The 27823-nt window shown below is 52.2% G+C and overlaps 1 protein-coding gene and 1 long non-coding RNA gene across 5 annotated transcripts; one reads left to right on the top strand and one right to left on the bottom strand.

The window, feature by feature from the left end:
* Positions 1 to 1126: 1126 nt before the first annotated feature.
* Positions 1127 to 24425, bottom strand: MYL9 (myosin light chain 9). Of its 3 annotated transcripts, none has more exons than XM_039498823.1 (4): positions 24305 to 24425; positions 9381 to 9587; positions 3913 to 4074; positions 1127 to 2984 (listed from the first exon to the last, which is right to left on the bottom strand). In XM_039498823.1, exons 2-4 carry the CDS (start codon positions 9562 to 9564, stop codon positions 2812 to 2814), a joined length of 519 nt encoding a protein of 172 aa, XP_039354757.1. In that variant the 5' UTR covers positions 9565 to 9587; positions 24305 to 24425; the 3' UTR covers positions 1127 to 2811. The 3 variants fall into 3 exon arrangements, with proteins under 3 accessions (XP_039354757.1, XP_039354758.1, XP_039354756.1); XM_039498824.1 differs by lacking the exon at positions 24305 to 24425 and adding an exon at positions 21484 to 21619; XM_039498822.1 differs by lacking the exon at positions 24305 to 24425 and adding an exon at positions 12794 to 12942.
* On the top strand, positions 9922 to 27728 carry LOC120380918. Of its 2 annotated transcripts, XR_005587879.1 has the most exons (4): positions 9922 to 10022; positions 10291 to 10364; positions 25895 to 25948; positions 26965 to 27728. It is a non-coding gene; the product is annotated as an uncharacterized LOC120380918 (long non-coding RNA). The 2 variants fall into 2 exon arrangements; XR_005587878.1 differs by lacking the exon at positions 9922 to 10022 and having other exon boundaries at positions 10090 to 10364.
* The last annotated feature ends 95 nt before the right edge of the window (positions 27729 to 27823 follow it).

Below are 27823 nucleotides of genomic sequence, written 5' to 3'. Positions count from 1 at the left end.
GGTCCAGAGGAGGCCAAATCTAGAGTTCAATGCCCACAAGCTGTGATCTGGCATCTCAAGGCAGCTGCATTTAGTGAGAGCTTTTCATGTGGATTCTATCATCGCTGTTGTTAGATTATTCCCTTTGAGCCCTGTGCTTCACCATGCCCCAGAAAATAACCTCCCTATTGTTTGCAAGAACAGTTAGGGGGTATTCTCTGTTATGATGGGGAACTGTCGTGCAAGAGGAGATAGAATGCATCTTCTCCCTATAGGGCAAACAGTCAGGGCTATCTACGTTCATATATCTGGCATGCATCCAGTGCTTACTTTGTGCCAGGACTTGCCGGGGCTAGGCCTGGCAGTTCATCGCCCCAGGACCTCTGGGCTTGCTGCATCAGTTATGAATGTAAAAAAATTGCTCTTTCATTACAAATTAAGCACTGCATGCATGCATCCATCCAGACTGAGACATTGGTGCCTATCACCTTAGCATCCAGCTTACTGACCATTGTTAGACATTAACAACACGTTTGCTATTGCAAATATTCTAGCAGGTCTGAAACCGTGGACACTGAAATGGAGATTAAGATGGAGACGTCTAATTGGCTGGGTGGCAGGTGCAGCACTTAGGAACCCTCCTAGCTGTAGAGCTAGTTTTCAGCACTCTTAGGTGACTCTTGATTTAAACGGACAAACTGGCAGCTTTTCAAATCAGCTCCCTGTGTTTAAAAACAGCCTCTCCTCTGCAACGTGCTGTGTGTTGTTCATCAGTTGACAAGGGCGGACCAAGAAGCTTAAGCTACGGGAGCAAAAATGTGGGGTAAATGTTCAGAAGACGTTCACAACTAGTGTATAGAAGCAAATCTGTCACAGAACCTGCTGCCATGAGGGGAGGTGAAGTTGATGTTGACGTTGCTGGAGTAATTCATGGGCAGACCCATCTCTCCGGGATAGCACAGGATTGAGGCCGCCAACTGGGGCATAGCATTGGGAGGACACCGTGGATAACCCTGCAGAGAGGGCTCTTCCAACCTGGCTGATGCTACAGATGACTGCTTAGGACAAGTTAATCAAAGACAGAAATCTACCACGTGCAGTGAAACGAGGCGGCGGCCTGGTAAATAAGGTAACTGTGCACATGCACTCATTGGTATTATATCCTTTATATTTTATAGGTAATTTCAATTTTCTGAATCCCTTACATCACAGATTCTAAAGCCACAAAAACACAATTATTCAAATAGAAAACAATTGTTTTTTAAAAAGAGGGGGCAGTTGTGTATTCCTTTCCTTGTCACTGTTCTTAGGGTCTGGATTTGTACTGGATAATAACTGCTGGAAAATGAATGGAGATGGTCTATATGGGTTTATGATCCCCTGCATATTACGTAATATACCCTGGGAATCAGGCTGGATAATATCTGAGGGTATGTGTGTAAGGAGAGGGCGGGTAATCAAAGCATGTGTGTCAAGGTGGAAAATGGCTGTCTAGTGGAATGCAGGTGGTTTTCTATTCTAGGTACCTAGCATGACACAGCTGGTGAGGTGTGTTCTGAGGAGGTCCCACCTGTCTCTCATGCTCTGGATATTGGCTGAGATGGGAGGCAGGACCTGGGATTGGATGGATCAAGGCTCATATCCATTCTGGCAAATCCCATGTTCTGCTGTCTCTTGAGTCCAAGTGTAGCGCGCACATTGGGAACTGCCATTCATTCATTCCAGTGGGTGACAGACCCATACTGGTGACAGGAGCTGTGACTGGCTTAATGTGGGGGAGGGCTCTTGTTTTATGGACTGCGACACTGGGGAAAGTCAGCCCTGAAACAGAAGGCTAACCGCTGGGGATTATGGGTAAACTTTGTCATCAAGGTAAAATGCAGAGCAGGATTTTATTGTTCCTCATTGAGAGGGGCTAATTAGACACACAAATGTTAGGCCCCAGCAGAATAGTTTGACCACCCTTGGCTGGTGTGATTGCAAGATCTGTGCACAGCAAAGCCACCCCCAGGAATGCCTTGTGTGCATGCTCCATCTACCATGCAGCACCTCACCACCAGCACCCGGTAGAGGGACCCCTACCCCTCCTGGTCTACCCCACTGCAAGGATCTGTGCCGGATAGGCTGGGGCATGGCAGGGAAAATACACAGGGGTCCATGTGCTCTGCTATTCTCAGGTGAAAGGTGCTATCTAAGTGCAAATTATTATGAGTGCAGAATGGGGCGGGGCAGGTGGGGCCAGGGCAAGGAGGGATTCCCAGTGGGTTAGAAGAACAGAACTTTTGGCTCCAGTATGAGCCTGCTCTGAAATACAGGGAGAGGGTCGGAGTGGTGTCGCTGGGAAGAGATTCAATGGCCAAGGGCTAAGCAGCATCCTCAACAGGCCCCCTCAGGGGTTCACACTCTGGGTGGCCATGGATCATATACACATTGCCAGATGCTACAGCACTGGTGAGCTGAGCCCATGATAACTATCCCGCTTTCCTCTGGTCACCTCCTCCATACAGCACTAATTCAGGAGGTCAGATCCTTGTGGGAACGGGAGCCACCTGGCCTGACCTGCAGCGAACAAGATCGTCGGAGGCCAGGAATGGTTGACATGCTCTAAGGGCTGAGGGACGGGAGCGTGAAGATTCATCTTCTCCTGGGAGGGGCATTTGTGTGGGGGCCAGCTCGTCCCTAATGCAGAGCAGGGTTAAGGCCTCATGTCATGTGCTTTGAGGCATTTTCCATGGGGTCGGCCTGCTGGGACTCGGGGCCAGAGGCAGCACGGGTGCTCAGGGAGGAGGGGCATGGCAGGTGTACAGAAGGTGGGACGGGCGCCTCTCGGTTCTAGTCGTCTTTGTCTTTGGCTCCGTGCTTGAGAATGCGGGTGAACTCCACGTAGTTGAAGTTGCCTTTCTTGTCGATGGGGGCCTCTCGGTACATCTCGTCCACCTCCTCATCCGTGAACCTGTCCCCCATGGTGGTGAGCAGCTCGCGCAAATGGTCTTCGTGAATGAAACCTGCAAGGGGGCAACGAATGGCAGGGAAGAGGAAAGATAAAGGAGGTGGAGTTAAGGTAGCTGGAGTGCCCGAGCGAATAGAGCCGGGGAACAGAACTCTGAACTGGCTCCTGGGAAGCACTGGCCCGGGACAGCCCAGGATGACCCAGCAGTGGGGAAGGGGGTGTTTCTAAAGAGTCTGGTCCAAGGATTTGGTCAGCCCTAGCTACACAGGGTAGCGATTACAGGCACCCAGGACACTGGGCTGCAAACGTTAACAATGGCACCCCAATGGGACGAGAGCTGCTGCGAACAGGTGGCCGGAGATTCAAATCTGAGCCCCTTAGGAACAGGATGGCCTCTTCCCAGTCAGCGCAGTGTGAAAAGCGACCCTGGAGGCCACAGAGAGTGGGATAGTGCCCGTGCCTGGGATTCACACTGCTGGGGGACTCATGAGGGGCGGAAAGGGGAGAGCGTGGGTCTCAGAAGGAGCTCAATGGATCAGCATCCCCTCCAGGAAGGGTATCCCCCAGCAGGCAGCATTTTCTGAGTTAGTGGTTCTGTGGTACCTGCAGCCTGCACAGTGCCCCTCAATTGCAGCTCTCAGGATCCCCCAATTATTCCCCTCCCAGGTGGCACTGAACAAAGGCAGCATCATGCCTTTGCTCTGCAGACACACCAAGGGTGGACAAGGATGCTGGGTCCCACTCTGTGAGCTTGCCAGGCTTTTGAACTAGGGTGAAAGGCTCCTCCTTTGGGCTGGGCATTGGATGGGCCCCAGATAACTGGCTTAGGCCCAAACCCTCAATGGTACATAGGAGCCTTTCTCCCTTCTGGACCCTCAGCCCCGGGAGCCAGGCACTGGGGGAGCAGAGCTCTGTCTCCACTGGCTGGCTCAGCCCAGCTGGCGTGGCTGACAGCGCAGCCAGCCTGGCCCCCGTTACCATACCTGTCGCGTCCTCGTCGAAGCAGGCAAAGGCATTGCGGATGACATCTTCTGGGTCGGTGCCATTCAGCTTCTCTCCAAACATGGTGAGGAACATAGTGAAGTTGATGGGACCCGGTGCCTCGCTCATCATGCCCTCCAGGTACTCATCAGTGGGGTTCTTCCCTGCCATACGGAACCAGCGCAGGGTGAGCTGCTGCACTCCGATACTTGCTCAGCTGAGGGGCTCTGAGTGCTTGAAACACGACTAAAGCCTCATGACACATGGGCATGATTGTTCCCCATTTTACAGGTGGGGAAACTGAGGCACAGAAGCGACTAGTCCAAGATCACCCAGCAAGTCAGTGACAGAGCCAGGAATAAAACCCAGGAGTCATAGACTCATAGAATCTCAGGGTTGGAAGGGACCTCAGGAGGTCATCTAGTCCAACCCCCTGCTCAAAGCAGGACCAATTCCCAACTAAACCTGATTCCCAGGTCCCTGTTCTAGTCACTAGATTAGACACAAACCCAAGGCAAGTGCATGGCTCGGGGACACTAAAATCGTTCTTTGGGAAGCAGAAATGAGACCTGCAGCTCAGCTGTTCTTTGGTCAGAAATGTCAGCGTGGAGGGGCCAGGGTCTCGTTGGATCTTTCTGTGTATTCAGACAATCTGGGACCTTAAGCAGCTGGTCCCGTTAGCCCTCAGGCTGCATTCCGGGTGCATCTGGAGGATCCCCAGTCTGTATCTTCTCTGCCCCTTGGTTCTAAACCCCATGTGTCCTGACTGAACTATATGATAAAAGCAGCAGGTAAGGTCTTCAAAAGCACCTAAATCCCATCTTCCAAAGTGACTGCGGCACTTAGCAGCCTGGGTCTCAGTGGAAGTCAATGGCCCAGATCCTCAAAGGTACCCAGCTCCCTAATACCCTTGAGGATCCTGGCCTTAGGTCCTTTTGAAAATGTTACTCTATGGGTTGGGATGCTTGTCTGCCCTTCTAGCTGAGTATCCTGGCCAGCCGAGTAATGCAAAGAAGTGCTCGTGAATATTTATCTTCACTTTTAAATGAGCTCGCTTCGGCCATGTTCACACCCCTGTGGCATCCATTTGTCACAATCAGAAAGCTATGCCGTGCCAGCACGCATGTCCCTACAGTGCCAGCACTCTGCTTGCTTTCCAGGAGGGTTCACCCCAGATACGGATCCATAAGGGTCCCGCCAGCCAGGGGCAGCTCCAGGACCCAGCACACCAAGCGCGTGCTTGGGGCGGCATGCCGCAGGGGGCGCTCTGCTGGTGGCTGGGAGGGCGGCAGGCGGCTCCGGTAGACCTCCCGCAGACGTGCCTGCAGAGGGTCCGCTGGTCCTGCGGCTTCGGTGGACCCTCCGCAGGCACGCCTGTGGGAGGTCCACCGGAGCCGCGGGACCAGCGGACCCTCCGCAGACACGTCTGCAGGAGGTCCACTGGAGCCACGGGACCGGCGACCAGCAGAGCACCCCCTGCAGCGTGCCGCCGTGCTTGGGGCGGCGAAATGGCTAGAGCTGCCCCTGCCGCCAGCCCACTCAAGGAAATGGACCACATGACTGCAGACAGCCCGAGCGCTGGCATTCAAATTCGGAATGACTGGCCTTGGGAGAAGCTAAATTCCTGACACATGTCCCCAGGAAGTTTGATTAACCAGCAGAGTGGCGAGAATCCCAATCTGCCCGACTGCTGCCCAGAGAGAGGAGCAACCTTGTCTGACAATCTATTCCTCACCCAGATTCCTTCATCAGCTCTTCCCATTCCATCAGCCCGCTTTTCCCTTAGCAGCAGCCAGCCTGTACAGTTCAGTGCCCTCTGGTGGGTGCAGCTGCAAACAGCTCTCTTTATGCCTGGCTTCAAAACACACGTTTTACACTGTGAGACCAGCCCCTCTTCCCCTCGCTTTTGTGTGCAGTTAGGGGCGAATGGGGGGAGCTCTGCCTCCTGGCTGTACTAGGACTTCAGAACAGGTTTGGTAGCCAGGTCAATAATTGACAGATCTCCAGGGGGACCGCGGAGGCAGGAAAAAAAGAGGAGAGAAGATGTTGAAAACTACCTGGCCTGCAGCTAAGCAGAAAGAACTTTGGGTGGGGGAGCTTGGCAAACCTTGCAAGTCAAAACGAGCTGGAGCCTTGGGCTCTGCTCCTATCCCCAGAGCGCCGTCTTTGTGCTGGCTGACCTGCTAAACAAGCCAGGGCAAGGTCTCTCATTCATACACGTACACCTTTCCGAAGGCTCTGGAGAGCAGCGTCTCCAAAGAAGACAGTCCCATACCTCTCCTTCCTCTCCAGCTCAGGCTGTTGTAGCCGGGAACTTTAGTGCTCGGGCAGAGCGGAGAAATAATGAGCAATAGGGTACAAACAGTAATAATACTTAGTGCTTAAACAGACCTTTTCACCCACTGATCTCAGTGCAGTTTACTAAGGAGGCAGGGGAATCATTGTCCCCTTTCTACAGATGGGGAAACTGAGGTACAAAAGGGAAGGGACTTGCTCAAGATTACACAGTGACTTGATGGCAGAGCTGGGAATAGTAACCCAGGACTCCCGACCTGGTGTCCTGGAAATACCCACCATTGTGATTTCTCGTGGAGTATTGGCATTTCCCTTATTGTTAGCTGAATGCAAGCAATTGGGGGGGGGGGGGCGGAAATGGAGTTTTAGCTCTTCCAAAGACCTTCAGAACATGGCACTACTGTTTTCCTGCAGCTACTTGTCTACATTAAGTTTTGACACTTTAATTATAGTTAAAGGGGAAAAAAATACCCCAAACCCAAGTGTGGGTGCAATTATACTGTTATAAAAGTGCTTAGACCAGTATAGCTTCCTCCAGCTCAGCAAAGTCGGCATAAAGAGCCTCATACCACTATAACTGCGCGCATGCTAGGGCTTTACTGGCATAAGTGTGCTGGTAAAAACACGCATGCGTGCGCCACCCACCTCTGCCCAACACAGCCATGCCAGTAAAACTTTTCAAGTGTAGACAGGGCCTGAGTCTGCCCATAGATACACAGCTGAGAGGTGGGGCCTGCTCCTTCCACACCAAAGGGGTGCGAACATGGGTCTAACTGGGAAGTATCAGCATTAAAGTGCCAGCAGTGAAATAGTTAAGGAGAAACCTCCAGTTATTACACTCCCACCACCCCCTCGTGGTTAGGTTGATTTGAAATGATAGTCCATGGGGGATGGTATAGCACAGGGGTTCTCAAATTGGGGGTCAGGATCCCTGAGGGAGTCACGAGGTTATTAGATGGGGGGGTCGCGAGCTGTCAGCCTCTACCCTGCTTTGCCTCCAGCATTTATAATGGTGTTAAATATATAAAAAAGTGTTTTTAATTTATAAGGGGGGGTCGCACTCAGAGGCTTGCTATGTGAAAGGGGTCACCCGTACAAAAGTTTGAGAACCACTGGTTTAGCACATATTTGGGAGGGGGGTGTGGGCCTTAACGCAGGACAATGGAAGGGGGAAGACATGCAAGGTCAAAATCCAGTGGGAGGGAGATAGGAAGGAAGCTTTTTGGGGAGCTGTCTGTGCAGCACCTACCACAGTGGGGCCCAACCTGGAGGCCTCTGGACGCTACTGCACTATAAACATAACTAATAATCAGCCCCTTTCTGTATATCCTGAGAGGGGAGAGACCCCTGCAGCATGTGATGAGATTTCTAGGGCCCTGGCTCTATACCACAGCCAGAATACTTGTATTTCAGCCTACCTGGCTTCTCTCTTACAGCCCAGAGCCCTGGCTGCCCTGCAGCTCGACCTGTGCTTGCAATAAGCAGGAGTCAGGACCCATAGGGTATTAGCATGGCCAGGGGGCTGCATTTACACACACCTCTTTGGGGCAGGGATGGTAAACCCAAATCACACCTCTGTGCCAATGGGGGCTCTGCTGTGCCCCAGGATATTGCTCCCCCACCCCACCCCAGGGAGCTGCCACTCAGCCTCGGGGTTCTTGCAAGGGAAGGCAGGTGATTTACAGCCCAGACTCCCCTGGAGACCCACCCCTGTAGGCTTCCCAGGAAATGTTCTGAACTGCTGCGTCTCCTGGTTCATGTTCCCTTCCCCCAACCCTGCCAGTGCTACCTGCTTCAGGAGCTCACTACACCTCCCCCGCACTCCCCTGAGCTGGCCTCAGTCACCAGTGACCCCTTCTGGGCCATGACCAGGGAGCCGACATAGTCAGGGCAGATCCTAAACTGTGCTATAAACAGTCGGGCCTCTGGTCCGTGGAACCCCAAGTGGCTGGGGTGAGGCAGGGAGCAGCACTTTGAGTGACATCCCGTCCAACCCAGCTGGTGGAAGAGGGAGGGAGAGATCACAGGTGCTGGACTAGCACTACCAAAGGGGTGGATAAAAAGTTTTGTCTCACCATGGGGGACAGCACCCTGGGGTGGCCTCAAATAGATTTCAATAGCTGGGTGCCGATCCAGAACTTGGCACATTTCTCTGCATAGACGGGACTGTGACAGGGATCGGGCTGGAGTGTTTTCCTGCCCCTACTTTTGTGTGTCTCTTCCTGGAGAGTGTGATCAGGGGCGGCTCTAGCAATTTCGCCGCCCCAAGCACGGCGGCACACTGCGGGGGGCGCTCTGCCGGTCTTCGGTCCCGCGGCTCCGGTGGACCTCCCGCAGACATGCCTGCGGAGGGTCCGCTGGTCCCGCAGCTCCGGTGGTCCACTGGTCCACTGGAGCCGCAGGACCAGCGGACCCTCTGCAGGCATGCCTGCGGGAGGTCCACCGGAGCCACCTGCCGCCCTCCCGGCGACCGGCAGAGTGCCCCCCACAGCATGCCACCCCAAGCACGCGCTTGGCGTCCTGGGGCCTGGAGCCGCCCCTGAGTGTGATGGTGCTGGAAGTGGAACAGCAGAACAAAAGGGTTCGCCTACATAATCCACACCTAACAGGTAACTGTCACCCCCCGTGGGCAGCATGTGTATAGCAGTTTGATTCTGCTCTATCAGTTCAAGGAGTAAAGGCTTCTGTTTTCAGACTCAGAAGTTCTGTGTTTGATTCCCAAAGACACAGCAACCCAGGGACAGTTACACATCTACAGGGAAGTATTTTGCACCAACGTAGCTGTACCAGTACAGATTCCTTGTGCAGACACACTGCAGCAGTGTAAAAGGTGACGCCCACTGTGGCAAGTCACTTTTTTTCACCAGTGTAACTCACCTACACTAGGGGTTTGCACTGGTGGAGCAGTGTCAGTGATGCTTCACAGGTGCAAAGAGTTCCTGGGATAGACAAACCCCGGCCTTTATTCAACTCTGCTTCCAGTTTCCCTGAGGGGATAGTTTATTTAAATAGGAGGGTGAGGCAGAAGAGAGATCTGAAGAGGTCAGAGACCTTCAACCTAGAGTAATTGTCAAATACCTATAGGAGGGAAGGGCTGCTCCCAGTTCCCCAAGCACAGTCCCTGTGGCCTAGCAGCCAACCAGTGCGGACACCCTGTTGGATCGGCACTTGTTACCTAGAGACGCCAGCATGTCATGCAGATCCTCCTTGTCAATGAAGCCATCGCGGTTCTGGTCAATCATGTTGAAAGCCTCCTTGAACTCCTGGATTTGCGACTGATCAAACATGGCAAAGACATTGGAAGTGGCACGTTGGGGGCGCTTCTTGGTGGTTTTGGCCTTGGCTCTCTTGCTGGACATCTTGGCAGCTGGTGATCTACCTCCTGAGTGAGACAGGAAAAGCAGAAAGGAGACTGACCATGGGAACAGACAGACTCAACAGGAATGGAGTGGAGCAATTTATCTGAGTGATTGCAGCAGGGGCAGGGCTGGAAGACAGGCCATGTGAGTTCTGTTCCTGATTTGTCTGCTGGCCATGCAACCAGACCAGTCATTTAACTGCCCTACCCCGTCAGCTTCCCCATCTGTAAAATGGGGATAATCATATTTCACTAACTTTCATCACACAAGGAGGGGGGTGATTTAATTAATTAGCTGTAACCCTTGCAAAGCGATAATGATTGAAGGGAAGGCTAGGGATGACTACTCCCTTAGATTCAGTTTTGCTGCAATTGGTGCATGGATGCAAGAGCAAACACCTGTTTCCTCCCTCTTCCCCCTTTGAAGAAGACCCTGAATTCCGACACTGACCCCAGCAGGTAAAACAGTCCTATGTGCATTTCAGCAGAATATGCCCCTTGTATTGCAATACAGGGTTCCCCCCGACCACCCATCTCCTTATAGCTTTGGGGTGGGGTGGGGCTGGAGCTGTTTTCTGTGGTTACATGGGCAGCGTGGTATGGAACAGTGAGACCCACTGTTCTTGTATGCTGTGGGGAAGTTTAGTTATTAGGATGTATTGGAAATTGTTCAGATGACAAAACATCACTTTAAATTGTAAGGGGTTTCCTCTGGTCCTGCTTGCAGCCTAGGGGGTCTCTGAGAGAAGCCATGTGATGATCTGGGTTTCCTGGTGCAGTCTGCAGAGAGTCAGCATGGAGGTGAGTGGTGGCTCTCTGCTTTGTCTCACTCTGTTCTTGTGCATTAGGATTCTAAGAAATGAAGTTGTGCTATGATGCAACCTTCCAACAAGAGTATTGATGATTTTTTTTCTCTGTGTGTGCTGTGAACAGAACAGCCATGACCTGATGTGAAGTTGCTACAAGGTAGCGAATTAGAAATAAATTTCCCCATGGTTGCACCAGCACCAGCCCTAGCCATGGTGGCAGCACTGCTTTTGGTAGGCTCCAGGGTAGTCTGAGCTTGCTCTGAGCAAGGTTAATGGTTAAAGCACCCTGAAGAGTCTGCACTACTACACCCACCTCTAGGCCCTACAGCTGCAGGCACAGGAGCTGCTCCTCTGCCTGCATCTACACTGCCTTTTTCTAGATCTTTTCCAGAGTCAGATCTTACGCTGACCCACCCATGCTCCCACCATATCTGTAAGACATTAAAAATGTGAGAAGAGGAAAAATATTCCAGGAACCAAGCTAGCAGCCTTCTTGGCCTAGATCTGCCCCTGCGGCAGCTTTTTGTGTGCAGTCACCGGGGCCCCAGGTGTATCCACTGTTATCAGGCCCCAAAGGACAGTTTGGAGCCTTTCTCTTTAGCCCAGTCTGCAGAGAGAGGCTTCTAGCTGAGCATCTCACAGCATCACCGTGCTAGGGACTGTGAGGGTCCTGGATCAAGTCTCAAGTGTCATGGTGCTTATGCAACAAATCCCCCTGTGCCCCTCCAGGGAGGGACTCCTCGCTATGGGCACTTGGAGCCAGATTTTGTTCCTCTTGCTGCTGGTGTAAATCCGCTCCCCTACTGTATGTGCCTGAAAGCAGAATTTGGCCCATCCTTAACCAGAAGAGCCCTGTGCAATAGACAAGCATCTCCCAGGATACTGGGGAGAGGGGGCTCTGTGGTCAGAGGGGGCCCAGCAGGTGGCATGCTGCATAGCTGCCTGTTACTGACCCCCATCCCCTGAGCCCAAGGTCAACCCCTCAGGTCAGACAGAGTGTCCCCATCTTTAGGATCCTTGCATGGAAGGGGTTATAGATGTGCAAAAAGTTCCCCTTATCAGGGAAAGAGCCCAGCCATCCTCCCCTTCATCACAAAGCCCTGCAGTGATCTGCTCGCCTTGTACACTTTAAACACACAAAGAAAGGCTCACAAACAAGGCATGGGCTCTGGGCTGCCTTCCCAGTGCCGGCCCTGTTAGGAACAAGCAGGAAGTTGGTTATCTGCTCCTTGCAGATTCCTAGCATTCCACTCCCCTCCCCCTGCCCTCTTTGTTTAGCCAGAGAGCGGCTGCTGAGCTGGGCTCACCCCCGCAGCAGCAGCAGCTTGTGACCTAGGGCTAGGGGGTCCCAGCACACTGAGCAGAGCTAAGGACTGAGCTGTAATCTGGCGGGGGGCTCTGATTTACGCTCAGGATGGCTTAATGAGCACATCCAGCAGCCCCGTGCAGGACAGCAGCAGCAGCCTCTCTTGCATTGGTGGGCTCTGTCACGGCAGGGAGAGGGTTAACAGTTACAGATCTCTGAGCACCTGGCCCTAAGCTCACCCACGCTGCCCTGGCAAGGCCATGGGAGCTCAGCTCAGAGAGTAGCCGCTATTTCTCCCAGCTCCTAAGCAGGGTGTGGCATTGCAGCCAGCAGGGGAGAGGCCTGCCCCCCCCCCATGCAAGCCCCTCTGCTGAGCATTTGCCATGGGGGCTGCTGGTATCATCATGCCAGGCCTGCTTTCTAAACCCCAGCAGGTCTCCTAGCAACTGCCCTGGCTGCCTATTGGCTGGGGATTGCCCCTGGCCATGCGCCTGCCCATCATTCCTGCACTGGTCACCTGACACTCTATCCAGTTACTAGATCAGCTGGGTGTGAACAGGCCCCTATCCCAGATCTTCAACAGGTGAACAGTCCACAGCCTGCTACATAGTTGAGTATTTTTCCCCTGTGGCCTAGTTGCGGCTCTTCCTCTGCTTAGGGATTTAATTGTTCTGGTAACTTCCAGTCTCATCACCTGCTTAGTATGTGCCACTGGTACAATACATCTTGCTGCTGGATGGACTCCCCACCTACCTAGGCCATTTCACCTGCTGGGTTCCTGCCTGAGAGCTCAATTAAGGGTGCCATCAGCCCACCCTGACTGATTCCCACATGGCTGCACCTCACCTGCCAACTGAGGGATTCAAGTCATCTTTGCCACTTTTCACCAGGCTCCTGCACATGGGAGGTAGGACAGGTGTCGCCTGCACCTCCAGGGAAAATTCCCTCATTCAGGGGGCCTATCCATTACCGCCACGAAAGCTGTGGGTGGGTGCAGGAATCCTGGCCAGGGAACACCTGCATCCCGCAGTGGCCGTTGTAACAGGAGTGGGAGTTACTGTAGCTGCCAAATGAACTCACCCAGACAATGATAAAAGACACAAACACCCTGTTACCTGTGGGTGAGCACTTTTCACAAAGCAACCACTCCATAAACAGTCCTCATCCTCATGGGAAACGTTCCAAAGTGCTTAAACTCACTGCTCTGCTACAGGGCAAGGGCTGGGGAAAGGTCAAAGATCCCAGCAGTCACAGGACCTCCCTGATCCTTGGTGGTTTTGAACGTCTTGTCTACACATGAACTTGCAGTGGTTTGGTTACAGGTATGTGGTTTTAAACGGACTCAGTTATACTGAAAAGGGTTTGGTGCTAGTTTAAGAGTGTCTTATATCAGCTTAGCATGTCTCTTCCTTATTGACTTCAGCTAAACTGCATTAAGCCACTCTTAAACCAGGACCTGGCACCAATTTAACTGACTTGATTTTTAAACTAATGTCAACCAGTGCGGTGTTCTTGTGTAGACAAGGCTGTGGGGCAGCTGCTAGGCCTGTAGAGCAGGAGCAAACACTAGGCCCACAGCAATAGCAAGTTCGAAGCCCAGCTGCCTAACGCAGCAAGAGGGCTCCAGGAGAGGCTCATTCAGTCAATCTCATAGCAGCTGGAGGTAGAGACTTAGTTCAAGGCTGTGACAGCCTCTCACTACATGCAGGTAAGAGCCCCCAGCTAGGGCTGAATCCACTGTTATGTTTGCCACAGGCCAGCACGGATGGGTCACAACTACATACTCACCCTTATCGCAGGAGACTGTAACCTGGTAATGTTACTAACCAGTTAGTTGCAATAATACTGGGCACTTATATTGTGCTTCACACAGCTGAGTCCTTCCAACTCCTCTGGGGAAGTAGGTTGGTATCATTCCCCCCATTTTGCAGCAAGTGCATTTTACTCCCATTTTGCAGATGGGGAAACTGAGGCAGAGGCGGGCGCCTATATTTCCAAGCATTCACTCATTTTGGGTGCCCAAACTGAGATGTCAGGGGCCTGATTCTCAGAGATGCTGTGCACTCACAACTGCCATTGTCTTCAGCAGGAGACTAGGGTGCTTCTCTGAAAGCCAGACTGCTTCCTTTAAGGTGTCTCAAGTGGGGCACCCAGAGTTAATGTAGATGTTTAGCCCCACATTTCCAAGCAACTTGCCTAGCATAACTCAACAACCAACAGGAGAGACAGGATGAGAACTGGGGGGCCTCCTGGTTCCGAGCCCCTTGTGCATGGATCTGTGCCTCAGGCCTGCTGGCTGATCAAGTTCAGAATGGCCTAGTGGTTAAAGCTCAGGACTTCCATGCGATGACCTTGGGCAAATCATGTCACTGCTCTGTGCCTCAGTTTCTCCATCTGTAAAGTGGGGACTTTAGCACACACCTGCTGTGCGAGGGTGGAGGGGAAGTGTGAGGCTGAATTCATACCTGTTTGCAAAGTGCTTTGAGCTCCATGGCGGGAAGTGCAGAGTATTATGATTGGTGCGTGCCCCCTAGGCCGGGCTGGGGAACACACCCGCCTGCATTCCTGGCTTATGTGGCGTGGGACACAAAGCAGTTAAGGCACCATGTCATGTCGCATTAGGCTGCACAATGCCACGATGCCACTCAGTGCTACGTGCCAGAAAACACACCCCGGCTGTTTTGGCCACCTCATGTGAGCTGTTCTGGGAAAGGCCGTCTGTGCTTTGCAGCTGGGTCCTTGCTGCTGACAAACCTGACAAGACCTTTGGGATGGCCAGACCCCACAGGGCCAGGATCTCCTCAGAGTCTGCAAGCCAAGGTTGGCCAGCCTGCCCCTAGAGCAGGAGAGCCTGTCCCCACGTGATGGACTGGGACATGGGCACCCTTCTCTCGCCTTTCCTGCCATGCCGTGGCACAGCTGCCACCGCCTAGTCCCTCACTCCTGTTTTTACTTCTCTCATTCTATTTTCTTTCTCCTCCTCTGTTTGTGGCGTATTTCCCCCTTTCTTTCTTCTTTCATGGCTCCTGTTCCCCTTCCCTTTCCCAGCAAAGCTGCATTGGTGGGGGGCACGAGGGCAGTCGGGATGCAGGCCTGTGAACCACACCGTGTTGTCTGAAAGTGCTCCCTGCTGCCTGGCCCTTGTCTCACACTCGCATCCTTGGGAAGCAGCCTCCTCTCACTGGAGCTGCGCTGGCGGGAGACTGCCCTGCTGACGTGGGGCACCAGGCCTCTGAGCCCCAAATGCAGTTTTACCACCAGTACATGCCAGTACCGTCTGACATGGCTAGGGAGCCTCCGAGTATTGAATTGGGGCAGGGCTGTCATGACTGCAGCAATCTCCTCCTGCTGCTGCTTCCCTGAACCCCTGTCTGCTTAGCCTGCCTCCTACCACCTCCTACCCCACTTCTATCTGCTGCATGAAGAGCACCTGTTATTGCCCTGGGCCCCAGCCCTAGGCTTCGCCCACTGAGAAAACGCTACAGGAGACCTTAGTGTTTGGACAGCCCAGGGAGGGCTCTGACCAGGGAAACGGTACTATGAGTTAGCCCCTTTCTGAGGAATGACACATTTACGAGCCAATCTGGTAACACAGCTGCTCTCTGAGGGGTGCCGGCTCATCTCTGGCCTGGGGGCTGCCCTTGCCCGCTGCGACATGGGGGTATGTTTCTCGGTGCAACACCACCAACTGCAGGGAGACTTGGAGCACCTAACAGTAACTTCCCAGGGAGAAGCTCTCTGCCCTCCGACTGGGACCCTGGCTGGGCACTGAGGAGTGCACCCCTACTGTAGACATGTATTCACCCAAAATGCCGAGAGCTGCGGGGGGGAGGGGGAGAGGAAGTGAACCTGGAGCCCTTCTCCATGGGGCGAGCTGGAGGAACCAGTAGCATTTACAGACCATCCTGCATTCCTGCAGCTAACAATTTGGGGCTCACAAATGGAGGTAACCCCTCCCCCTTTCCTTATCCTGCCCTCCCCACTGCTTGCCCTCACCTTGGGATGTGGTGCCCAACACGGGGCCTGACTCAGGAGCCCTCACATGCAATGAGCAATGCATTGCACTCGAGGGACTATGTAGGCGAGCAGGTGTCGATCAGCAGGAGGAAAGGTGTCAGAATAGGGCTCCCTTGAGGGGCAAACTCCTTGACTGTGATTGTCCGTTAGCACCGTGCAAATCTATGGCGCAGAATGAATAAGGGACAGTAACCAAGTCCTCCCAGCTGCCACCTCGGGCCACTCAGATTCCTCCTAGAACATTCACTCCTTCCCCGAGGCCCATGAGGAGATGATAACATAACTGAAGCACCAAAATGTGCACATCTAATCTCCTCCTTCCTCATCCCACCCCTTCCCTCCTGCTTTGATGCCCCTGCTCGTCATGCCCCAGTTAGATTGTCAAGCACTTTGTGGCAGGGACAGTGTCGACCTGCATGTCTTGGAGAGCACCCAGCACATGCTGGGTCCCTGTATCAATAACTGGGGGTCCAGATGGCTGCAGAGACTCCAGCCTGCCAACAGGAGAGTTCAGCCGATATGCACGAATCACCCGGGGCCTGATCCAAAGCCCAGTGAAGTCAGTGGAAAGGCTTCCATTGCCTATGATGGGCTTTGGACCAGGCTGCACAAAGCCAAAAATACACTGCAAAAATTAGCAAAAGGCTAGGAAAATAAACACTGGTTGTGCTCTAACCATTATCCAAATATTTACCCTGCACCCTTGGTGCTTTGGGGACAAAAGAACAACTTGGATTGTTTTCCCTGCTCGATGGTTCTTGTTATGTAGCTGGAACGAGGTTTTGACAGCATGGAGTTTGGTTGCTCAGGGGCCTTAGACCAAAATGTTCCCTGGCAGAATGCTCAATATCAGGGCCTGGCTTGGCTTGCTCACAACAGTCTAGCTATTTAAAACAACACCATAAGTCTCCATAGAGCTATTTTAATGGAATTCCTGGAGGGTTTTTGCAAACAGACCCACCTAATAAATGATGTAGCTGAGCAGGGAAAGATCAAGTCGCTTGCCTCAACTGCACTTCAGAGCATCTAAACCATTGCAGTCAATGGGATGCTGTCATCCCAGCTATCCTAGGAAGCTGAGTCCACTGTTGGCAATAGTAATTAATAATGGGTTCTCCTGAACCAGTGCTGGAAACAGCTTCATGTATGTAGGAAATTGGCAGAAGACCATTCTTCTGTACCGGTGCTGAAAACCTGGTGCCATCTGGGTGAGCAGTTCTAAGCATCATGTGCCATAAACAGGTCAACTTCCTAAAGCAGACGGGGCATGATGGCAGGGAAGCTCCATTTGTCTGGCTTGTTCTTGGACTGTGTCAACGCATCCAGGCAGCAACGTGGTTTTCGACAGGCCCCTCTTGGCATGTCCACATGCCGCCCAACTGTGTCTGTACCGATATTCTCTGGGACTCTTTTCCTAGTGCCCAGCACTGTGGCTGGGAGCAGGGACTTTTAGGTCATTTCCAAACACCCTGCACTGCAGAGTTAAGGGGACTGACTGAACTGGTGTAGCCGTAAACCCTATAGCTTCCCATTCATTATGGGGGGAAACTGAAGTAGATGCCATCTGCTTAGCCAGACCAGAACAAAAGTCCTCATCCCAGGTGTTGTGACCAGCGGGTACAAGCAGCACTTGCTAATCATCTGGGACAACTGTGATGTGGACACCAGACTTTGAATGAGGGCTTGTAACTGGTGGTGCATTACTTACAACAGCGTCCCTTCTCACCCAGTGTGAACGCTGGACAGGGGAAGGCTATCCTATTCCAAAGTGGCCACTGATTTTGGGTGCCCAATTTGAGGCTTGAAAATAGGCAAGTCATGTTGGCCAAATGGTAAGGAAGGATCGAAAGCCCAGTGAAGTTAAAGGGCGATTTTCCACTGACTTCAGTGGCGTTTGGGTCAAGCCATATGTCAGCAGCTGAGTGGGATTAGAATGCAGACGCCTCCAGCCCTATGCATAATCCGCTTGATCATGCTTCCTCCGTAAGCAGCACTTCCAAAGCACTGTATCTAGTCATCATTCTCTTCTCTTGTGTGGGAGCTGCACTCCCTCTGCAGTATGTTATCTCTGTCTCAAAAGTAGGGCCCCGTGCTGGAGCAACCCGTGGAGACATTGCTCCTAATATTACTAGCACCGAGCATCCCAACTCCAGGAACTAGAGCCTCAAAAGCCATGAGACTAGCTTAAAAATCAGATCTTGTAAATTAGTTTCTAAGATCAGTAGCGAAAAGCCCAGTCATCTGAATACTCAGTGTCTGCTTATTGGCATAGTCCAAATGTGCAACCTTATTGCTTTGCTGGGGTCGTTAACAGTTAATTGCACTGCTGTAAGACTTAGAGGCCTCAGCCAAGATGGAGGCCCCATGATGCTAGGTGCTGTACAAACACAATGACAGTCAGATGGATGGATGTGTGTGTGTGTGGGGAAACAGGCATCAAGGATGCCAAAATATAATGGCGACATCTGGTCTAAATTGCCAAGCCCCTTAGCTGAGCATTCTTCCTATGGGGATCAGCAATTAAATGGTGAACAATCTTAGCGTTTCAGAGGTAAAGTTAATAAGTGGGCTGCAGTGTTAACGTATCATTGAGATGAATGAGGGAGTGGGGGAGTTCACACCTCTGAGAGCTATTGTTTCAATAGGCCTGGCTGTAGACTCTGTCATGTGTACTCCCATTTTCTGTCCTCCTGGGTTATATTGTAGCTCAAAGTCTCTTTCATGAAAGCAGTTGGATATTTGCAATCAGGCGTACAGGTCCTCTAGGGATCCAAGGTGGAGGTCTCTCTGGGGTCAGAAACACCCGCAAAGGCAGGAGCGGGAGGAGAAGAAAGCCACCAGCAGTAATTCAGTTGCTTCCTCCCCTCTGCTATGATGATGTGAAGAAGAAGGCAGCTGGGGTTGGACCTGGACCCACTCAAGCCTTGTCTACACTAGAGAAATGTTGCAACCCTTTCCCACTTCTGCCAGCGCTGGCTCAGCTGCTCCACCAGTGTGAGCAAAACCCCAGTGTAGGTGGCCTACTGCCTGCCACTGGTGGATTTAATGCCAAGTCATCTAACCCTGCTTAGAGTAGCTCTAGACAACATGGCTGTCAGTAACAGCGGTGCCTAGCCTACACAATCATGCCAGCCACTGCTACCACCTCTGGAGCTGCAACGGTGGGAAATTCAAAGGGCAAAACTTCTAGTATAGACACAGCCTTGGGGGGTGGGGGTGAGAGTTTCTATTTGTGGAGTGGCTGGGACAACACAGTTATGGGAGAGGGTGGATTTGGAGTGCAGTCTAAGACCTCAGCCGGACTGAGCTGTAATACCAACCAAGCTGCCCTGATCCTATCACTGTTTCAACCCATCGGTGCTACAAACAAATAGGGATGTTAGAACATGGGCACTCCTAGCACTGCAAGGCAGCTGTGCCCTGCTACCATGAGACTTGGAATGTAGATGAGGCCCCCAGATATGGGCATATAGGCCAAGATTTCCAAGCTGACTAGTGATGTTGGGTGCCCAATGTGAAACACCTTAACGGGTCCTGCTTTTCCGAAGGCAGCTGCTCAGCTCTTCTGGAAAATCGGGTCTCTGTGAGGAGTCTCAGGCTGGGCTCCCTTTTGAAAATGTTGGCCATGGGCTTGCAGCAGATTGGGGCCTGCCTGCAGCGCTCTGCAGGTAGATAATGACAAACCTCTCTTTCTGTTGGCATGTGCTGCTGAAAGCCCCTTTCCGCCTGGCTAAGCTGGACAGTTGGCATCTAAAGCCAGTGAAACGCAGGGTTTGTTTTCTGCTACCTTTCAGTTGGGCTTCATGGGGCATAAATAACCAGACGACCCCAGATTAGTAAGTGGCACCTTCGGCTAAGCGTTGGGGAAAACAACCCAGTCTCTTACTAAAACCCAGTCAAACTCTTCTCAGACCAATGAAGTCCATGGCCAGAAAGTTCAAAACCAGGACAAAGCAGTATTCTGTCAGACCGGGCGTAGTGAACAAGCCCTATTGCTGCCCTAGGTCTGAGCCACCCACTCTAACAGGGTTGTAAAGCGTTATGACAAGTAACTTCGTGTAACGGAGGGGTCATCAGATGTCATGCTGCGGGGCGCTGAGTTGCAGGGGGGCGGGGAGCACTATCCCCAAAGCACAGTGCAGCATGAAGAGCCAGCTGCACGGTGGGGGATTCATGTTGTCCTTTGAAGCTTCAGCTATCGGCAGTGGGGTCCAGGCATGACCTGCTGGAGCACATCAGATGTGCTTTTTTTTCCCATCATGCTTTGCTGACTGCTCCAGTCAGACACCTCTCACAGACCCAACTAAGATGGTATTTGGGCACCAAGATGATCCCCCCCACCCCCAATACCCTGCCTTTTTTTTTTTTTTAAACCAGCCATTTCCTTTCCTTCCCCAGCTACTGATGCCACAATCTGCTGTCACTATGGCAAACAACTGAGACATCAGCCACAGCAATGTGGCATCACTGAGAGTGTGTCTTCATTGGGCAATTGGCACCAGGGCTGGCCTGGCCTGGCCGTGAGCAGCCACGCCGCAAAGTCCTTCTGGAGCGACTGTGTCCTCACTGGTGCTGCGCTCCCCTGTGTGTGTCAGCTAGGGCGTCTGGGGGCCTCTCCCACATTTCTTTGTGCTGCAGTGAGCTGAGCCATTCTCTGACACTTTCCCAGTGAACTGTGGGAGATCCTGTCTGTCCTCTGGGCACACAGGGAATGGTGGGAAGGCATAGGAGCACACCCAGCCCTCCAACGATTTAGCCTGCATCCTCACTGCAAAGTGAGCAGGTTACTAGTCCTGAGTGAAAGCAGCACCCAGGCGCTAACCTACCCCCAGCCGGGCCAGCTAGCTTGGCTTGCAAGCACTATCAAACTTGGGTGAGAGGGTTTTGTGTGTGGACGGGAAGGGGGTCAGGGGCAACACCAAGGTAAGAGCCCAGGCTAACTATGCAGTGAGAATCTGGAGGCAGGGGCGGCTCTAGGAATTGCGCCGCCCCAAGCAGAGCGGCACGCCGCGGGGGGTGCTCTGGCGGTCGCCGGTCCCGCGGCTCCGGTGGACCTCCTGCAGACGTGCCGGCGGAGGGTCTGCTGGTCCCGTGGCTCCAGTGGAGCATCTGCAGGCACGCCTGCGGGAGGTCCACCGGAGCCGCCTGCCGCCCTCCCGGCGACAGGCAGAGTGCCCCCCGCGGCATGCCGCCCCAAGCACGCACTTGGCGCACTGGGGTCTGGAGCCGGCCCTGTCTGGAGGAGGCTGGGTAGGAAGCTAAAGCTGAGTAGGAAGCTGAAGGCGTTCAAAGCAGGCTGCGTGGATGCATGGGATGAGTGCAGGATTGAGCAGCTGTACCCCAAGGACCTAATCCCAGCTCGCTGTGTAGCCCCAGGTCAGGGTGTGCCCCCTCTCTGTGGCTCAGTAAAATGGGGTAATGGTAGAGGAATTACTAATGTGTAGGCAGCACTTTGATGATTTAAAGATACAAACCGCTGCTAACCCCAGCGTGCAGGCTGCCAGCACCACTGGGAGAAGGAAACTCAGCTCAGATTAATGGGGTTGCTGATAAAATAATACAAAGCTTGCCAGAGCGTGACTGTGGCTCTTTAATGATCCACCCAAATGGTGTCTTCAGAGGGCCCCATCGTCCTTGCTGCAGGGAGTGTCACCTGATAGAAGCCACCCCAGCAACACCTGGGCAAGACCTTTGGGAGCCAAGAACCTGAGCTGGATTTCTGTGCACACCTCGTGAGCAGGGGGGTGGGTGGGTGCTATTGGCCACTCTCCAAACAGTCTGAAATTACCTTTTATATGTTCCTTTTCAAGCTCTGGAGAGCGAAGGTTTATCCCGGGTTTTCAGGCTTCTGGTGACCTGGTCCTTGCCATGCAGAAGATCCTGAACTGAATTTTTATTCTCTCCTAGAAGAAATTCTGGGCCATGCCTGGCCCAGGCAACCTGGCCCAGGCAAATGAGAGAGGAGGAGGATTTGGGACAGTGCTTAATTTATAGAGGTGCCGGGGCTCAAGCAACTTTTTTACTTTCATAACTGATGTGGCAAACCCAGAGGTGCCAGGGCTCTGAACTGCAGGGCCCAGAGGTGCCAGGGCTCTGAACTGCCAAGTTCTAGAGGTGCCGGGGCTCTGAACTGTGAAGCCCTGGCACAAATTAAGCACTGATTTGGGAGTACAGCGAGATATTTAACTCCTCCCACTGGCGACAGAAAAAGCCAACAGCAATGGGTAAAGAATTTAAATGCCCAGGGAAACACAACCATCTTTGGTAACCAGCGACTGTTCATGCCTGGAGCTGTCTCATACAGGCACTGCACACTGGCGAATGCTGCCACTGCCTCCTCTTCCTCCTAGGGCTACATGTTAAAGAGCCTTCCCAACACTATTTTAACACCCCTCTAATATTCCCCAAATACAAACACTCAGCAAGGGGCTCGATGGAGGAAAGTACCTGGGACTAGGAAGCAGCCAGATCTCGGGTTCTGATGGGCACTGTCCGAACAGGACAAAAGTTACTCCAGGTGCCGTGGACGCTACAAGCGCTCCAGCGGCACAGCTGCAGCTACACCACTAGACACTTGCTGTGGAGTCGAAGGGGTTTTCCCGTCGCTGCAGTAAATCCACCTCCTCAAGAGGTGATAGCTAAGTTGATGGAAAAATCCTTCCAGCAACCTAGCTGTGTCTACACAGGAGGTTGGGTCGACCTAATTTCAGTGCTTCGCATGCGGCGTTTTTCAGAGCCTGGAGCAGCATTGCTAGGCTGTCTGAAGTTTTAGGTGTAGATCAGGCTTTAGGATTGAGAGAGCAAAAGGGAAGTAAATGAAGTTTTTCTTACGCAAGAGAATTTATTGCTTCAGGCAGGGGTGGATTGGGGTTTTGTGGGGCCCCTGGGCCCCTGGCCCGCACCCCTTGCTCTTGCAGTCATCATCCCCTCCCAGTGTGCTCCTGCTGGGGAAATGGAATGGGGGCTCGGAGGCTTGCCCTGCTCCGCCCACCCAGCGCTCCAGCTGGGGAGTGGGGTCAGGGTACAGGGGCGTCCGTTTTGCCAGGGCCCCCCAACTGGCTGGGGCCCCTGGGCACAGGCCCTGTTGGCCCAGAGGCTAATCCTCCATTGGCATCAGGTCACTCAATAGATCACTAAGGAGCTCCCTAAAATCACTAGGGGATCCCCCAAGAGAGGGCAGTGTGCATGTTTGCCAGGATCTTGCCTTGTGCCATCTGCAAAAGGACATGGGAGAAAACAACATTCCAGACAGAAGTGAATCTTGCCCAAGAAACCCAGAGGCAGGCCCTAACAGCAAGCTCAGAGCGGGGAAGCAGACGGAAAAGCCCAGCTTGTCTCAGTGCATTGCAGTGTGCTCACGACAGCTCTGATTCCAGGCCCCGTTTTGCCTATATGAGATTGATGCTTCCTGAAAGAAGCCCCCCGGACTGACTGAGCGATCCACGGTCAGTAGGAAGACCCAAGAGAGAACACAGCCAACGCCTGCGTGTCAGCGGTTCCGTAACCACGGCTGCGTCCTGCTCTTCTCATCTCTCTTATGGCCGCGGGGCCAGGCTGCGCAGCCTTGACTTACTCTGGCAAGTAGTTACCCCCAAACGCAGTGCCACTGATGTTACTGGGACTGTCTGGAGGAGCCAAATGCTCAGCAGGGTAAGGGCCCTGTGGTGAGAGTGGAGAGCTCTGCCTGTCCCTGTCCCTGTCTTCCTCCTGTCACATCCCAGCAGGGACAGCACTGCGTGGGTTCGCTCGCTCCCTGGGGATGCCTGCCAGGGTTCTTTGCTGCCGTAACAGGTGTTGGTAGGCGAACACCCCGTCACGGCAGCACCCAAGACCATACACCTGCCCCCGAAAACACGCTCTGCTTCATCGTCTTGCCTGAGGGAAGGTAAGAAGTTAAGCAGCGGGAACACGGATCTGGAGGTTTCCTTCCCTTCTCATGCAGGCTCAGACAGGACTGCATGGAATGTGAATCTCTCTACCGGCAACTGGCCTTGTGAGAAGACAACCAGCAAATTGTCTGCACTCCTCAAATTCCCATCCCCTGCTGAGGGCTCTGCTCCAGGGTGTAGTGCACGTCCCAGGCCATGCCAGCTGTCTAAGAACTCAGACATAGGTTGGGTTTATTTCCTTCCATGCACATCTATTTGCTCCCTAGACTGATAGCCAAGGCACAGACGCATTTCCTCCCATGTAACTTCTGACAGCACAGTGGGCAGCCTTCTTATCTGACTCCAACTTTCTTTCCTCTTCTGCAGTGAAATGCTAAAGGCACCAGAAACCCTCTGCCAGAATACCCCTTCCTGTGGTGGAGGACAAGTACTCACACAACCCATTACAGGAGATCAGAATCTATTTCAGCAAAGAGGGTATTCTTGATTGGATCCCACTTCTTTCCCTGAGAGGTTCTGATGCTACAGAGCTCTGGTCTTGGTCCACTAACTCACGTTTGTCCCTAAAACTGCTAGAAACTTTTAACTTGAGACTGGAAAATGTAAGCGCTCAGTTTTTTGGGAATCTTCCCGCACCCTCTGATTTCATCCGTGACACACCTTAGCTGCCCCCAGGAAACCACACCACATGGAAAGTGAATCAATGGAAAAAGCTCTTACCTGTGTCAGAAACGGTTAAAAACCCAGGGATCCCAAAGGCGTTTCTGACTCCTGCAAATAGAAGAAATTAACTAGCTGTTTTAATCTCCCTGGCTGGAAGGAGCTGGGTCATATGGCAAAGGCAGCCAATGGAGAATGGAGTTTACCTAAATTGTTCCCACCCACCCCCAAGGATTTGGCCATACAAGGCAAAAGAATGCTGCGAGCGTGTGGCAGCAGCCCAGCTGTGGGACACTGGAGTTTGGGATATGAGAACAAGAGGAGAGGGGGGAAGAAAAGAAGGCTCCGGGGAAAGAGATGATTCTGCCTTATATAGATGAAATGCTGACGGAAAAAGCAGCAGAGGGCCTGCAGCCTGGTGAGCAATGCTCTGCAGTGAGAGCCCAACTCCTTGGGGGAGATGCAGCTTCCTTTATAAGGGGCTTGCAAGGAGAACTTCAGTTTGTTTTTTTGGTACGGGACTTTTAAACAAAGGTCCAAAAATAAAAGGACCTGCTGCTCGGAGAGGTATTTCCAGTGTACAGTTAGCGTGCAGGTTCTTCCAGCTGTTTCCTTGCACAGTAAAGGTGCTGTTTAGAAAAGGTCAGGTTTATATTAGCCCCACAGCTAATGCTCCTGCTCTGTTACCTGCAGCGACTCCTGCTGGGACACGCTGGGAGCGGAGTAGCTGTGAGCTTCCCCATGGACAAGATTTCTTGTGTCTATCGGGAGTTAAAGCACCTCTAACCTTAGGGTGGCCACTCACGCATTCCCAGAATACCAGATGTTCCAGCGCTTCCAGGGCCCTCCCCTGCCAGCGTGACACCCGCCTCCCCAGCGGCATGACCTGACACACACACTGCATGGAAAGTCACGCTAGTGAGGGTGGCAAAGCAGTGTGCTCTTTAAAATGGCGTCTCCCATTCGGTACCGGACAACACCACGTCCAGTTTTGTCTGAGTACTGGATGCAGACAAGCCGCCCAAAAAGAAGACTGTCCATGTTAAAACCAGATGGGTGACCTCCCTATCTAACCCTGGGGCCTCAAGCGGCCTGGGGGCTCTTCCTAGTTCTGCCTCTGGCTTTCTAGGTGACCTTGGGTATGTCTCTGTATTGCTCTGTGCCTCAGTTTCCCCATCTGTAAAATGGCAATGATGCTTTGTAAAGCACTCAGATCTATTGATGAAAAGCACTGTATAAGAGGTAGATATTCTCATTATTACATAACACAGTGGTTAAAATGCTGGCTGTTGCCAATGCCTTGTCTATATTAGTGCTGGAACTGCTGGTACCTCCAGGGGAGTTGAAACATTGAGGCTAACAATAGGAAATCTGGAGCAAAGAAACCTGGTGTAGAAAAGGTTTTTTTACAGATAAGAAGGTCAGCAGCCTGTTTTTATTTGCAATATACAGCTCTCCATGTTCATGCTGGTCTATCAGAGGATCGATAACCTAGTGGATAGGGCGCAGGACTGGAGCTTAGAAGATCTAGATACCATTTGTGGCTCAGCCACTCACTTCCAGTGAAACCATGGGCAAATCACTTAAATTAACCCGTGCCTCGGTTTCCCCATCTGTACTAAAGGGCTAATATTTTCCTGCATTGTACAGATGTGAAGATAAAATCCATTAATGTGCGTGAGACACTACAGTGAAGAATGCCACGTAAGTATGTAGCGGTACATAAATACGCCTTATTTATGTGCATTTGTCTCTCCATTACTAACTGTGCTAAACACCTGGTTCAGCAATATATTCCTGTTATAACTGCATTGATGCCCCTGTTTAAAATGTCTGGATCTGAAAGCTTCTAGTGCTTGAGTTAATGGACCAGGTGTGTTAGCTTGATGGCAGTAGTAAACAGGCTTGGCAGAATTCATTTTTAAAATAATGTTGATAGAGATTGGTGTTTATTTTTAAGCATTTCCCCTCCAATTTTTATCAATATAATTTTTCACAGTTGTGCAAAATTCTGGGGTTTAAGCACTTTTTAAAATTTGTATCCATTTACATTTTCACAGTTGCAGGAAATTATGTGGGGAGGGGGTCAGACAATAATTATTTAATGAGAGTAGACGTTGAGATTTAAAAAGTTAGTTTTATAACAACGACAACACAAATTGTCACAAGGTTCTCATTTTTCTGACTTTGCCTATCTGTAAATTTCAATTATTATAGCTGGAAATATCTTTTCATTGGGCACACTGTGAAATTGACGTTTATCAACATTTACCAATAAAAAACTAATCCTTCCAGGCCTACTCATAAACCTCTTTTAGTGACCTGACCACTAGAGGGGGTTGCGGAGCTGCAGTGTGTGGGGGGGGGTTGGAAGGGGGGGGGCACCTCAGTGGAACAGGGGCTGGCCTCGCCCTGGGGAAGGGGCAGAAAGGGGTGGGGCTATGGGTAGGGCCACAGGCAGAAGGGGCGGAACGGGGATGGGGCTGCAGGCGGAATGGGGGGCACTTGCTCTGGCCCAGGGCCCAAGGAAACCTTAATCCGCCTCTGACAACTTGGCCCTGGTGCTACGTATTTCTAGCCCATGTGCAATGTTGTTACTGGCCCGTGTCCCCTCTGAGCAGTGCTGTGGTGCCCAGGCCTCCAAGGCAGCTCTTGGGGAGCACTAAAGAAGTCCTGCCCCAGTGGAGCTGTTTTTGATGCGTTTTTCCATTGCATTGCAGGCTCCATCGCTCCTGTTTACGGCTCAGGGGAACTGGCAGGGTGTGTGAAGCTGATCGTTAGCAGACTCAGATCCAGATGGCAGCAGCTTCTCACCCACATTCCCTTCCTGTTGGCTGGCTTGCTCTGCTGCAACCCCAACCGTTCAACCCCAGAGACTGGTTTACATTTTGAAAGTGATGAATGTGGGGCCCGATCCTGCAAACTCCCACAACAAGGCGTACGGCCATTGAGATGGCACCCAGGAGGGTTTGCTGGATCAGGCCTGTTGTTTTTGATCCTGCCAACTGCAGGTCTCTCCATTCCCCTTGACTCTGCTGGAAGTGGAGGATGCTCAGCGCCTCATAGCACCAGAACTAGAGCCAGTAGAAAAATGCGGGAAGCCGGGGGGACATGCTATTGAGATCTGGTTTGTTTGGGGTTTTTTAGATTCTTCCCCCCCCCCCCAATTTTGAAACTGACATCAATGCTACTCTGCCTGTCTGCAGCCAGCGCACCCACGCTCGGTTGGATCGGAGCTGTAAGACTATAAACTCTCTGGGGTAGGGACTGTCTCTCAGGATGTGTCTGTGCAGTGCCTAGTGCAACAGGACCCTCTCGCAGCTGGGGCTTCTCGGTGCTGCCTGAATACAAATCCACGAGAACAGTATAGTACTGTGTCCAGTTGACACTGCCAGGGGAATTTTAGAGAAGCAAAATGCAGTTACCTAAATAAATAGGGATGTGGATAGGACACCCTGCTCAGCACTTTTACTCTTGTAAAAAACAAAAAAACACCCAAACCATTGGCTCTTTAATGAGCAGCGATGGGGGCCTGTGTTTTATGTCTCAGACAAAAGACACCACCAGGACCAGTGATTC

Source organism: Mauremys reevesii, linkage group 13, assembly GCF_016161935.1.
Source record: "Mauremys reevesii isolate NIE-2019 linkage group 13, ASM1616193v1, whole genome shotgun sequence".
NCBI lineage: Eukaryota > Metazoa > Chordata > Testudines > Geoemydidae > Mauremys > Mauremys reevesii.
The sequence above is the reverse complement of the archived record's forward strand: the minus strand, read 5'-3'. Positions and strand labels throughout refer to the sequence as shown.

Excerpts from the sequence above, each read along its gene's own strand:
- MYL9 (XM_039498822.1), bottom strand. The coding sequence starts at position 12,830 with ATGGAGTGGTTGCTTTGTGAAAAGTGCTCACCCACAG. Across the intron at positions 4,075-9,380 it reads TGACATGCTGGCGTCTCTAG|GGAAGAACCCCACTGATGAG; the intron begins GTAACAAGTGCC and ends TCCGTATGGCAG. Across the intron at positions 2,985-3,912 it reads CTTCGACGAGGACGCGACAG|GTTTCATTCACGAAGACCAT; the intron begins GTATGGTAACGG and ends GCCCCCTTGCAG.